The sequence below is a fragment of the Arachis hypogaea genome, chromosome 17 (assembly GCF_003086295.3).
Source record: "Arachis hypogaea cultivar Tifrunner chromosome 17, arahy.Tifrunner.gnm2.J5K5, whole genome shotgun sequence".
NCBI lineage: Eukaryota > Viridiplantae > Streptophyta > Magnoliopsida > Fabales > Fabaceae > Arachis > Arachis hypogaea.
Window position 1 is genome coordinate 133,310,807 of NC_092052.1, and position 13,338 is coordinate 133,324,144.

At 31.9% G+C, this 13,338-nt stretch overlaps 1 protein-coding gene across 1 annotated transcript; it reads right to left on the reverse strand.

Moving 5' to 3' along the window:
* Positions 1-976: 976 nt before the first annotated feature.
* LOC112765279 (AP2-like ethylene-responsive transcription factor ANT) lies at positions 977-4,723 on the reverse strand. The gene is made up of 9 exons (XM_025811194.3): positions 3,998-4,723; positions 3,416-3,917; positions 3,109-3,191; positions 2,969-2,977; positions 2,794-2,882; positions 2,633-2,706; positions 2,503-2,553; positions 2,340-2,416; positions 977-1,940 (listed from the first exon to the last, which is right to left on the reverse strand). Exons 1-9 carry the CDS (start codon positions 4,233-4,235, stop codon positions 1,309-1,311), a joined length of 1,755 nt encoding a protein of 584 aa, XP_025666979.1. The 5' UTR covers positions 4,236-4,723; the 3' UTR covers positions 977-1,308.
* Between the last annotated feature and the right edge of the window lie 8,615 nt (positions 4,724-13,338).

Consider the following 13,338-nt stretch of genomic DNA (forward strand, 5'->3'; position numbering starts at 1 on the left):
CTAGATTTATTTTCAACTCTCAGCAGCAGCATTTTGTGGAATGATAAAATGAGATAGTGCTTGTATTGTACCGAACTCCTCTCTTTAATGTGCAGCAATAGTGCAATGAGCTCCTTTTTATAAAAAAGAAATCACGCGAGAGAATGGAAGAAGCTAAAGGGCAAGATAGGAAACAACTTTTTAGTGAGAAACTGTAGCAGAGAAGGTGTAGCTGGATTCCTTCATTTCATTTCATTTCATTTCATCCACCCCCCATTATAGGACTGTCATTTTCTTCTCTTTCCATTAGTGAAGACAATTTCATTAAATATTTGGATTATTAACACATCATTATCATCATTATATGAGAGATCAAGCAAAGAAACAGCTATTCCCAACTTGAGTTTATATATAAACTATTCCCAGCATTCCCGGCACTGATTCCTCCTTGTCTTGGTCAACATTCAACAATTTTGCAATCAACAACATATTACACATACACACGTGGGAAAGCACTCCATAACATGTTGAGAAATCATGCTCTAAAATGCATCCACACAAGACATGGAACACCTTTTACGTCCATTATCTCTTTGCAATTGGAATGAGAAAACTAAAGTTAAAGAGATTTTAAACCATGTACATAATAATGCCTTTTAATTTATTCCTACATTCCCCTTCCTAAAGATATATGTCCCTATGTAATTATGACAATTAAGCCAACCAGAAACTTTATTTCATGCAAGAATTGAGCATTGAGTTTGCCTTTAAGGAAAGTTGAGATAAGAAAAAGGTTTATGCAATCATAATGTTATGTAGATAGAGGGACATAATGGCAATAAAAACTTGATGATGTGGTCAAAGTGAGAACGGTATTTGCAATTATTGAGAAACATTGATGAGTTGGTAATTTGTACTTAACCGGAGATCTATAAAAAAAGCAAATTCAATAATGCACCAACCCACTTCTTTTCCATTCCCATATTGCCAAACATCATTTCACAGAATTTTAATCATTAGTAACTTCCTTTTCTTCAATTAATTAACTCCTTTCCCTCCCAAATATGCATATCTTCAATATGGCCAAAAGGCTATGACTGTAAAGGCCATATATGCTAAGCTACAACTTTGGTACATAAAGATGACATTAATTTAATATAATAATAAGATAATAACAACAACAATAAGACTAATTAATTCCCTCAAATTCGCTTGAAACCCCACCTTTTTGTCCCCAATAATAACAATTTTGTAATTCCAGCCCCCACCCTTCTTTTTCTACATGCAAACGTGACATTGTAACAAAGAAAGAGAAGGGAATATGTCATTCTAGGTATCGTTCCAAGCAGCAAAAACAGGCAAGTGAGACAAAGAGATGGCAGCAGAAGCTGGCCTCATTTGAGAAGGGAACCAAGATCCAACAACACCAGTACTAGTTAAGGGGTTGTTAAGAACCATCTTGGGTTCAAGTTGAAGAGGTTTTGGAAAGATCATTGACGAGGGACCCATTATTTTATCAGGGCTAGCCTCTCTTGAGCTGCTTAGGCTGGTCACAAGCGAAGAAGCCTCCATCAATGGCTGCTGCTGATGATGCTGATGCTGATGCTGATGCTGCCCTTCAATCCCAATCAGATCATGTATCCCCACAGAGAAAGCACCACCAGAAACCATCTTCCAGTTGGAATCAACATCATTGTTATTATTATTATTATTATTGTCATTGTTGTTGTTTCTAGCTTGAACTGCTTCCACATTCGTGTTGTATTCAATGGCCTCCCATCTTGGTGGTTCAATAGCAGTATCTTTGTTGTTTCGCCTAGCTAGCTCCCCTGCAAGCAAAGTGTTACTCCCCATGATTCTTTCCACGTCGTATCTTGATATGTCAAAGTTTGTAACTGCATTGGAACCACGGAACTTGATTGCTGCTACATCATATGCTTCTGCTGCCTCCTCTTGAGTGCCTATGTTTTAATTACGGTGGTAAAAGTGAAAAAGTATTCAGGAAAATATTTGAACTTTTCCTATCCTTAAACCATTTTTCTTGTATGCTGAGATTCCCTTTCATGTCAATATTCATATTATGTCATATATTTATGTATACAACAGCCTTATAAAAAGTGGAATGCTGCAATGATAATGTGATGGGTCAGCCTTACAAAAGCAGCACCAGTCACTTGGGTTTTGGGGGGGAAAATTATTAAAATCTTTTAATTTGACTCACTCAAAAACTTAGAGAGTTGAATAATAGACAATAATAACTGGCTAATAGCTTAGCTTATGATTTATGAAAAATGTTGTAATAAAAAGAGTAAGTGATTAATTAGTATTAAGAAGAATGCTGCATTGTAATTGAGACTTACTGAATGTCCCAAGGTAAAGGTCCTTGTTCCCAGCAACTCTGCCAATCCTTGCTTGCCATCTTCCATGTTGATGATGTCTACATAAATATTCAAACTCTTAGCTTAGCTCAAGTATCCTAATTTGAATTGATAAAAAAAAAAAGACAGGAGAATCGCAATAAACCTTGTCACCCCTCTGTATATTGAAGCACCCCTAGAAAATCCACTGCTTTTTCTGAAAAAGAAAAAAAGATTAATTAGCATTTATGCATTTCAAATGTGTTTTGAAATAGTAGACAATAATTAATGTGTACCTTCTCAAGTGAGCGACATATTCCTGCCTGGTCATGTTCTTCATCTCCTCAAGTTCCGCTTGGTAATTTTCCAACTGTCAAATTAAAAGTGTCAAACAATAAACAAAAATAAAAATAACATTGGAAGCAGTGGTTAAGATTTAAGAACAAAGAAAACATACCGGAAAATTGATGTGGGTTGAAGGTCCCCAGTACTTAAGGGCAGCAAGATCATAGGCTCTTGCAGCTTTTTGTTCCATATCATAACCCCCTAATTGATGACCACATAATAATTAGTAACAACTAGCATAAAAAAGCAAGGTACGTGACGTTAGGGAGCAGAAGCTAAAGACTTACCCAAATACACTATAACATTATTTGATTGAATCATCATCATCATCATCATCATCATCATCATAAAGAAACGAGAGTCAATTAAAATGAAGCAATAGAAAATATAAGAAAAGCTAATACGATTTTGTAACTAATTAACTAACCCTGTCTTCCTTTCCTAGTTTGGCCTTCCTTCTTGCAAGTGTTATCCCATAAATGTGCTTCGTATCTACCAGTCCATCTATGCCTACCAACAAGAACAATAAAATATTAAAAAGAAAAGGCTAAATAAGGTAGACAAAAAAACAGCCAGAACTTGTCTTATTTAACATTCATTAATTGTCGCAACAATTAACGAATGCCAAATAAAATAAGACAAGTTATGGCCGTTTTTGGCTGATTTTCGACAGAAAAAAGATGGTGAGGAGTTTAAGAAAGAAAGAAAAAAAGAAAGAAAGGTAGGAAACTAACCTGGTGACGCCTCGATACTGAGAAGTTCTCTGACCAAAAGTGTCAATGGATTTTCTGTGAACTGGTTGCTTGTTAGCTAGCCCTCTCTTCTTGTTGCTATTGTCCATTACTGTTACTGCCACCACCGACGACTCACTCTTCCCATTCTCATGCCTCGCAGCTGTTACACAACTTGACTCCGACCCTGGACTCATTGACAGACTCAGCGACTGCTGCTGCTGCTGCTGCTGCTGCTCCACCCACTTCTTGAATCCATCAATGCCTTCTTCTTCTTCTTCTTCTTCTTCTGCTGCTGCTTCTGCTATGTGGGGCATTGTTGGGGGTGGTGCTTGGTACATGCCATGGCAGCCAAGGGAGTAATATGGTGGATGCCTCAAAGGCTCTGAGAGAAAGCCTCTATGAGGAGGGTAGTAGATGGTGTCAATGGCCTCTCTTTCGTGTGTTCCCATGCTTGCACCACCCAGAAAGTCTTCCAGCTTCGGAGACGAACTACCAACCATCACTGCTTCAAAAATTAACCATCATCATTATTATAACAAAAGTGACAGAATAATGAACGAACAAATAAAGAAGGAAAGAAACCTTGTTGTGTTTGATGTGATCTAGTGAGAGCTTCCATGATGCAAAGTGAACCGTCTGACTTGAGAGGCATCACGCTCAACTGAGAATGAAAGGCAGCACTGTGATCCCCACCGCAGGAGGAGGACGAAGTAGAAGAAGAAGAAGAAGAATTAGGAAGGTCGAATTTCATGTGATGGGGTGAGAGAGAGAAGCCCAACCAGGCGTTATGATTGTTACCATCACTGTTGATCCACTTCATTTCCAAGTGTGTTGAGTTCTATTGCAACAACATCATGGGTTCCCAAAACAATACAAAACTGATGACTTTAAACTAAACAAAAGGAATGAATTGTGTCTGAGTTAAGGAGAACCCACTTCATTCCATTCCATTGCATTGCATTGGGATCTGTGTATATGAGAGACTATAACCCTTTCTTTTCTCTTAATCCCAGCTCCCAGAATAGCTTTGCATTGGTATATATGAGATGCTTCTTACTCTCTCCCTATCTATATATCTACTCAACATCACACCATGCACTATACCTACAGTGCCCTCATAGCTAGGTAGGCCCAATATATTTTATACAAAAACATATTTGTTACAATTTTTTACAGAGAGAAGGTAGATAGATTTGACGCCAAGGACATATATCTGCCAATGCAGTCACTTCACACAGTACAACAATTCTGCGCCCCTCTGCATTCTGCCATCCAGCAACCTCTATTTTCAAATCTCAATTTAATCTCTTGCCTCCTCTCTCTATCTATCTCTAACTTAAATACTACACCAACATTCACACTAGAAAAAGTTTATCTTAGCAACTTCTTCAAATTTTGGCCAGTATGTAATTAGTAAATAAAAGTGAACTATTTGATAAAATTTTACATTAATCTCACACTATTAAAATTATTATTGATGGTTATTTAATGACTATAAATCACAAAAGTTACTGCCTCCTAGCACCCCTCTTTACACTATTTTAGTATACTATATATTTTTTTAAATTAGTTAATAATATTAGACTATTAACTAAAAATATTGGCTAATATAAATTAAATAAAATTAACAATTAAAATCAATAGTGTAGCGTGAAATAAGATTAAGACGTTGTTTGGAAAGCTAGAACTAAATTGATGAGTGTTTACTTTTTTATTTTTAAAAATAATTAATAATTAATATATAGTGGAAATAAATAAAAATTAAAGAAGAAGGCATGGGGCAGTGTGGGATGTGGACAAAGGGAGGTTTATTTCGTGGGCTCATCTAATCTGACCTCTGCTGATTATGTCACCCAATCACCTCTTTCCTTCCTTCGAACCCATCCAGCCTGTGACTTGCAAAACATTTTCTCAATATTCATCAATTCAGTAAAAATATCAACACAATTACTGGAAATTACATTTATTTTTTTTAGATGATTATTCATGTAATTAATATAAAAAATAGTTATATTTATTGACATAATAGTGCGTAATTGGATGTAGATATAAAATTATTTTATATTAATTATATATTAAAATTAAATTTCAATGTGTATCCTATAAAGGAAACATACATATGAAAAATTAGTGTACTAAATATGTGTGAATAGTAGCACACACATGCAGATTCTTATTTATTCTAAGACTAAGGATAATATATTTTGCGCTATGGTGCTACAAATAGAAAGGATTTTGTTTATCTGATACATTTTAACCTAGAAGCATATGTATGTGTATCAAAAAACATGTTGCTATGATAGCTAAGAAAATTCCTGCGAAGACAAAATGATAAAATAACAGGAAAATACTTTGCTTTTCTTCCTTTGTCACCGAGTGTGTAGTCAACAACTGCTTCCAGACCAAAAGTTGCAAGTGGGTCTCTCTATCTTAAGCTTTGAAATATTCTAGGAATCATGAGCCAAAGGGTCCAAAAATTAAACTTTATGCGGAAATTGCATTTTCGCTACTTAACTTGCTAGCTATTTCATACTCTATTATTACTATCTCTTTAAACATTTCCCTTCTCACATAAAATTAAAGAGAGAAAATAAAACGTTACGGTTTTTGTTCCAAACTATTCCCATTATTGGATATTATTATTACTTTCTTAAGAATATATGTTGATGATAGTATCAAAACAATAAACAATTTCATGTCTATATCAGGTCACTTCTATGATGCCATTGTCAGGTAACAACAACCAAGTAGTCAACCTTAGTTATTCGCTGTTATTACCATGAGCTCTTCTAATCTTCTGGTTTCTTTATTATTGTTTGATCTACTTCATCTCTTCCGTAACACAATTAAGGACCATGCACTAATAACAATCTTAACTATATAAACTTAACTATATAGATAATATAAAAAAGATAATATAATAAACTTAACTATATATAGATAATATATATAATATAAAAAAAATAATATAATAAATTAATAATTATTACCTGCGACGTTAATATGATTCCTCAGGATATTATTTATCCTAAAAATTTAAACTGATAAAAGATTATTATTATATTTTTAATATATATCTCACGTAAATATTTTTTTTATTTACGTGAACTTTATATGAATTTTTTATCTTTTTCTTTTTATATGATTTTTTTTCAAGTTCAATAGAGATGAATTTTGAATTTCTTATTATTAAAATACTGATCTATATTATGATAATTTTTCTAAAAATTTAAATTAATAAAAAAATTATATAAATAATAATATATTTAACAAAATTGCTTAAATTTATTTGTAAATTTTGCAATTTCTTTTTTTAGTATTTTGGCTGGTCAAATATATATGTCTTTCTGACTATTTTTTCTTGCCGTACTTCTTCCTTCTGCTGTGAAAGGGAAGATGTTATTTGGTATATAATTACGGAAGAGTTTCAAGTATACTAAAAATATCAGTGTTCCAGTTGTTTTAACCGTTGATCTGAATTATAAAAAATATATATAATATATATTAATTAAAATTAACGAATTAAAATAACTAGAACATCAATATTTTTTGGTACACTTGAAATTTTTTCTATAATTACTGAAGAATTTCAAACATTTTTGGAATTTCGGTATTATAATAGTTTTAGTATTAATTTAATTATAAAAAAATATATAATATATATTAATTAAAATTAACAGTTAAAATTATTAGAATATCAATATTTTAGAAATATTTAAAAAATTTTCTATAATTATATATATATATAGATATTTCTTACAGTAGATATACGTACTTAGCAAGAGATTTTGTATGGCAGTGGAAGTTCTTTATTGTTGAGTGGGAAAATGTTTGACGCAGATTCTGCATGGGATCAGTGGTCTTTCACTCATGGAGGGGACAAATATTCAAATAGCCATGATTTCATGTTTGAACCCGAGTGAAAGGTAGCCCCAATTTGGGAGGGAAAAGAAAAGAGAAGTTACTCATAATAATGTGCGTGACCACAGAATGGGAATGAATATAATGAAAATGAATACAATTATTCTTTCAGCTATAATAACCAAATCATCACCAAAAGTCATAATGCCTGCTATCATTTTACCATTTAAAATTAGCTGTATATAGTTGATGTCTTCTACTCTGATCTAAGAAGACACTGGTTAATAGGAGTGTAAGTTATTGAATCAGACCGAAAATTACTATAAAACCGAATCGAAAATTATAATAATCAATTTGAAAATCGAAAAAATCGGTTTTTTTTGTTTTTTTTACAAAATCGATCGGTTCGGTTCGATTTTTGGTTGGCTCGATAGAAATCGAATCGAACCAAACCAAACCGAAGATATGCATACATTTCAATGTTTTAACCATTTTAACCTTTAACCTAACAACAAAAATTCCCAACTCCTAACCATTTCAATGTTTTACTCTTATTATTTTAGTTTATTGACTATTTTAAATCTCTAATTATTGTGATTCATATTCTACCTATGAAGCACGGACACTTCGCTGAGTTATCGTGTCCACGTGTCAAACACATTTCGGACACGACACTCACCGACACTCGTTCGACACGCGTGTCTGCTGTGTCCAATCATGTCTTAATAAAAAATAAAAAATTCTTCTCCGGATACGCCTGGACACACCTAAATACCATCACGTGTCCGCGTGTCCAGTCTTATTCTTAACATATATTCTTAAAATAAATTTAGATATAGTATATATTATTATTTATTAAAACAAAAAATATTTTAAATACTTGATATAATTAAAATAAGACATTAAAAATAATTAAAAATTTTATTTTATATTTTAATATCAATAAAATATCAAAATATCATTACAATTTATATAAAAAATACTTTATATTTTATATATATGCGTGTCCCCGTATCATGTAAGATTTTAAAATTTGTGTGTCGGCGTGTCCCGTGTCGTGTCGTGTCCCGTGTCCGTGTCAGTGTCCGTGCATCATAGTATTCTACTCATTAATAATTAAAAACTGAAAAAACAGACCGAATCAAACCGCTGTTGGTTCGGTTCAATTCGGTTCAGTTGTTGTAAAAATAACAAACCGAACATTTGTGTCTGTAGAAACCGAATATATCGGTTCGATTGATTTTTTATCTAAAACCGAACCAAACCGAACCAATAACACCCTACTATGGTTCAAAATTTAACTAGAAAGTAGGAACAAAAATATAGTTGCTTATATTTTTCAATTGTATTTGGTGCGAGGTCCGGTACTGTATTAACTCCCGTGGTTCCTGGTTGAAAATTGGTAAGGCCCAGCCCAAAAGGGTGGGCAGAGAAATATTAAATGAGAATCACGTGATATCAGAATTCAGAAAGAAAGAAAAGAAAGGATTATGAGATCACTGCAGGCATTCCTGCCTTGATGGTAACCGGACTAGCTGTAATCACTTTATTTTACACTTTATGACTAAAACATTTAAAAACTCGTTGAAATTGATATCTCTTTCAATTAAGCTAATAAGCTAAGCTAAACCTTCGTACTTACGCATGCAGATTTTCTGTCCCGTTTAGTTCAAAACATTAGAAAACTTTCAAGTCAGATATTTGAGTTAAATCTCAATTTGGTTTCTGAAATTTGGCTTGATACTCAGAATGATCCCCATAATTTCGTTGGTTCCAATTAGAATCTTTAAATTTATAATTGTGGCTCCAACTTGCTCCTGCGATCATCTCCGTCACCGGAATGCTAATCTAGCGCAATTGCATGATATGGTAGATACTACTTAAATAACGGCGCATTGATTTCGCGCGCAAATCCTTTGAAAACCACGTAGTATAAGAATTTTCTTAATGTTTGGCAACTTATAATCGTCGTAGTGGAAAGAAAGAGAGTTTTAACTCACAAAAAACTGAAACGACGTGGTTTCCAAAGAATTTGGGCGTGAAACCAATGTGCCGTCGTTTAAGTAGTGTCCACCTTATCATGCAATTGCATCAAATCAGCATTCTAATGACGGAGATGATCGCAGGAGTAAGGTGGAGCCACAATTACAAATTTGAGAGTTCTAATTGAGGCTAACGAAATTATAGGGTCATTTTGAACATCATATCATTAATATTAACGATTAAAATTAATTGAAATATTAGAATAATAGTATGCTTGAAAGATTTTTCAATACATTATTTGTTGAATCCGATTTCTTACCATTACCATTACCAATCTGTCTCCGCCTGCGTTGAATTGTCAAAATCTAAGCTTCCATGTGCTGTCACCATCACCATAGATTCTCTCGCGGCTAGCTTATCCAATCCAGAGAGAGAGGACTAGTGTCTCTTGTTGTGGTTGTTGTTTTCCATTTCTATTACTTTTTTTTCCCACTTTCGTGATTTTCTTAATTAGGAGACAGAAGATGGTTGCATCATGCATGGTGACTGCTGCATGCGTTTGATGAGATCTCGTTGGAGATGAGAGCCCGCTACCGTCCAACAATCCAATCCTTCTCTTCTCTGTCACAAATGTCGCCATATATATCTTTTGATTCTTCATTCCTAATTAAGCCACCTAGCTACTACTAGACTTAGACCATACGCTACCTTTCAATGCAAAATAGTGACAATTATATCTAATTGTCGTCTTCACCACCAAACAGGGTCTTAACTCTCAAGTGCCTCATAGCATTGTCGTTGCCATTGCCCAACACATAGTTTGACTTTTTCGAACAATGTGCCATTTTATTTTTTCTTCCAAATATAAGAGTCAGACTCAATACAAAATGGTAGAAACTCAGATGCAATCGACTTCATGTGAAGTTGATATTTGAGAGTCATTAGATGATTTGACTGATTTAATTAAATTTTTATCTAACGGCTCTCAGATATCAACTTCACGTGGAATCGATATCTAAGAATAAAGAGAAGTTGACTAAATTTTCACCTGAGTTTTCATCGTATAAAATTTTTAAGTTAGAATAAAGGAAATATATTATTTCAGTTATAACTCGTTAATTTGTGTTTTTTCTTTTTTTATTGTCTGAGTGACTTTTATGTTTTTAACATTGGATTTTTTAATTATTTATAAAAAATATTAAAAAATTATTAGAATTTTATTTTTAAAAACACTAAAAATTATGAGGGTGCTCTTAGCATTTTTCATTATTTATATTACCCTAAAAAATAATCAATTTTCACTACTTAATAGAATAATAAGTATTTAAAAGCAATATCATAACTTTTTATTTCTAAGAAATTAAGTCTTAAATCTAAGATCATTAGTGATAAAATTAAATATTGATCTACTTAATTAATGTCATATTTGTTGTTCTTAAACACATTAAATTTTTAAAATAATTTGAAAAATATGAATTAGCATGAAAAATATTTAAATAATTATACGTTTTATTCAAATTTAAAATAATATCAAATAAATATAATATGTACTCTTTAACAATTATATATCTCAACATGATTTTGGCTACTATTATTAATAGAAAATAAAGAGAAAATTATATTTTTTGTATTATTTAGATAAAAAGAAAATAAAAGAAAGAACATAAAGAGAGAAAATAAATGATAATAAAGCGGGTAGTTCGTTCTATCCTATCCGCTCAAAAAGGGGATCGAACGACCCCCTCATATAAAGCGGACTCAAAATATTAGAATGTATTGTTTTATGGTAAATTAACAGGTGGACGAACAAACCCACTTAATTCTTTTAATCAATAAAATTGATTACAATTATATAAAAAATTAAAAATTAAAAAATTAAATATAAATAAAAATTAATCAACTATCTTCTTTTAAATTTTTAACTTTAAAAAAATTATTTAAAATATCTATCAATAAAATCATTTTTATTTTAAAAATAATTAACATACTTTGAGCATATATATAAAAATATAAAATAAAATAAATAAAGTTAATAAACAAAATAAAAAATAAAAAATAAATTTAAAAATTGTATAATTATTTATTTTAATAATATTAATCACTCTTTTATAAAAAAAAAAAACATAAATAATTTATGGCCCGTCCGGATTTGGCTTTTTTTTTTTTTTATTTGGCAAATTCTAAATTCTAACTCAACCATTTTCTTTTACGGGCTCGGCAGGTCGGCCAGCAAAATCTACTCGATTTGGCAGGCCTAGTTGTATTCCCATATGGTTATTGTTGGAAGGAGACTATGAAAATATGTGTGCTTTTATGGTAATAAAGGGTTTTTAAGAGCAAGCATTTACTGACCTGCAAGAATGTGATGAAAAAGAAAGCTAACCCCACAATACCATTCTATTACACTTTGCTTCACATCATAGGAAAATGATAGCTATATAGGAGGCTACATGTATGTACTATGCATGAGAAACCTTTTGGCACCAAGGTCTAAACTATGTAGCCCTTAGTTTCTTAAGACAAGTCTTTCCATGATGTCTCGTATCATCTGAAATATGTGCTCAAACTTGAGTCAAACAAACTAAAATAGAATGAGTAGAATATAATGTGATTTTATTTGTCAAAAATTACTTCTTTTTGAAAGATAAAGAAAACGTGCTTACTAAATTCTTATATTTATTACAAAAGGTCGCATTCAAAAAAGGATATTACTATGTTGTTTAGTTGGCAAGTAGGACTTATATGATTATATCTACACTGATCTAAGCAAATATATTATCATCCATTATAACTACATGATTCGGGTATCAGATATAGCAAAACACAGTTCATAGAAGTCATTGCACATCTAACTAAAGCATCATATGAATATCGTAATCCACTGCTGCAGCAGTGGAAGTCAACCATCTATTATAAATTCATTGGTAAATAGGGGTGAGTACAGGTCGGTTTGGTTTGAATTTATGGTAAAATTAGAACCGAATCGATTAAAATGTAATTGGTTTGGTTTGATTCGGATTTGCATTTTTTTGTATATGTATCCGAACCAAACCAAATCGATTAACAACGGATTACTTCAGTTCGGGTAATTGGGTACCCGATAACTTTGAAATTCATTAAAAAAAGCAAATTTTTATCTTAAAAATCCAACAAGTACAATAAACATGTAACATCAATAGAAATAATCCAAACATGTTAAACACCAAATACATTAAAAACTAAACTAATTAAAATCGAAACATATTAATAATGAATAATCATTGTCTAATGGAAAAGCCATATATATTTTTTATTTTTTATTTAATTAATATATGATCGGGTTCGCGAGTTGGTTCGGATTCCGCACCCCCAAAACCGATACTCGAACCAATCACTAACAAAAATCATCAGTTCGGTTCGGGTTCGAAAGGATAATCGGGTACCCGCTACCCATGCTCACCCCGTAAACTAAACAATCTTACAATATTTATTAAAAAAATATTCTACCTTAATTGGATAGGCTATTTTTGTTATGTGAGTGAGATAAGTGATATATATATACTAAAATTAGAAGGTTCGATTTCAAATTTTAATTTTTTTTAATTTTCTAAAAATAGATTTAATTAATTTCTGTCTTTCAAATTTTTTATCTTTTTGATAAATTAAATGGCACTACATTTGATAAAATACAATTATCAATTCAATATCAAAAATAAAAAGTGTAATTGTATATAGTCATATAGATATTATATAAATGCTAAAAACGTAACAATATATTAGGACCTATGACTCCAATATAGAGTGCAGATGGATTTGACGCTGCAGCCATAACCAAAACAATCTTTCTCCAATGCTACAGCCAGCCTGTGTGTCGGAACCCACAATTCAATTGTATATTTTATTTCAAAAATTCTAGTCAGCTAAGCTTTTTATATATGGTCATTGCTACCATTCTTTCAGGTGATGAAAAGTCTATAATTATTTCGACAAATTGTGATGAGCGAATGACGCATAGTCTAAAGGTTGTAATAAGGTGCAATATATGGTTCTCTATCCATATCATATTTGGCAAATTCTATAGTGTCTATGAATTTTTGCCT

What these genes read in the sequence shown, in the direction of transcription:
- LOC112765279 (XM_025811194.3), bottom strand. Translation starts at nt 4,235, where the DNA reads ATGAAGTGGATCAACAGTGATGGTAACAATCATAACGCCTGGTTGGGC. An exon ending in CAACCCACATCAATTTTCCG is followed by an intron (nt 2,707 to 2,793) that starts GTATGTTTTCTT and finishes TTAATTTGACAG; the next exon opens with TTGGAAAATTACCAAGCGGA. An exon ending in TATGTCGCTCACTTGAGAAG is followed by an intron (nt 2,554 to 2,632) that starts GTACACATTAAT and finishes TTTCTTTTTCAG; the next exon opens with AAAAAGCAGTGGATTTTCTA.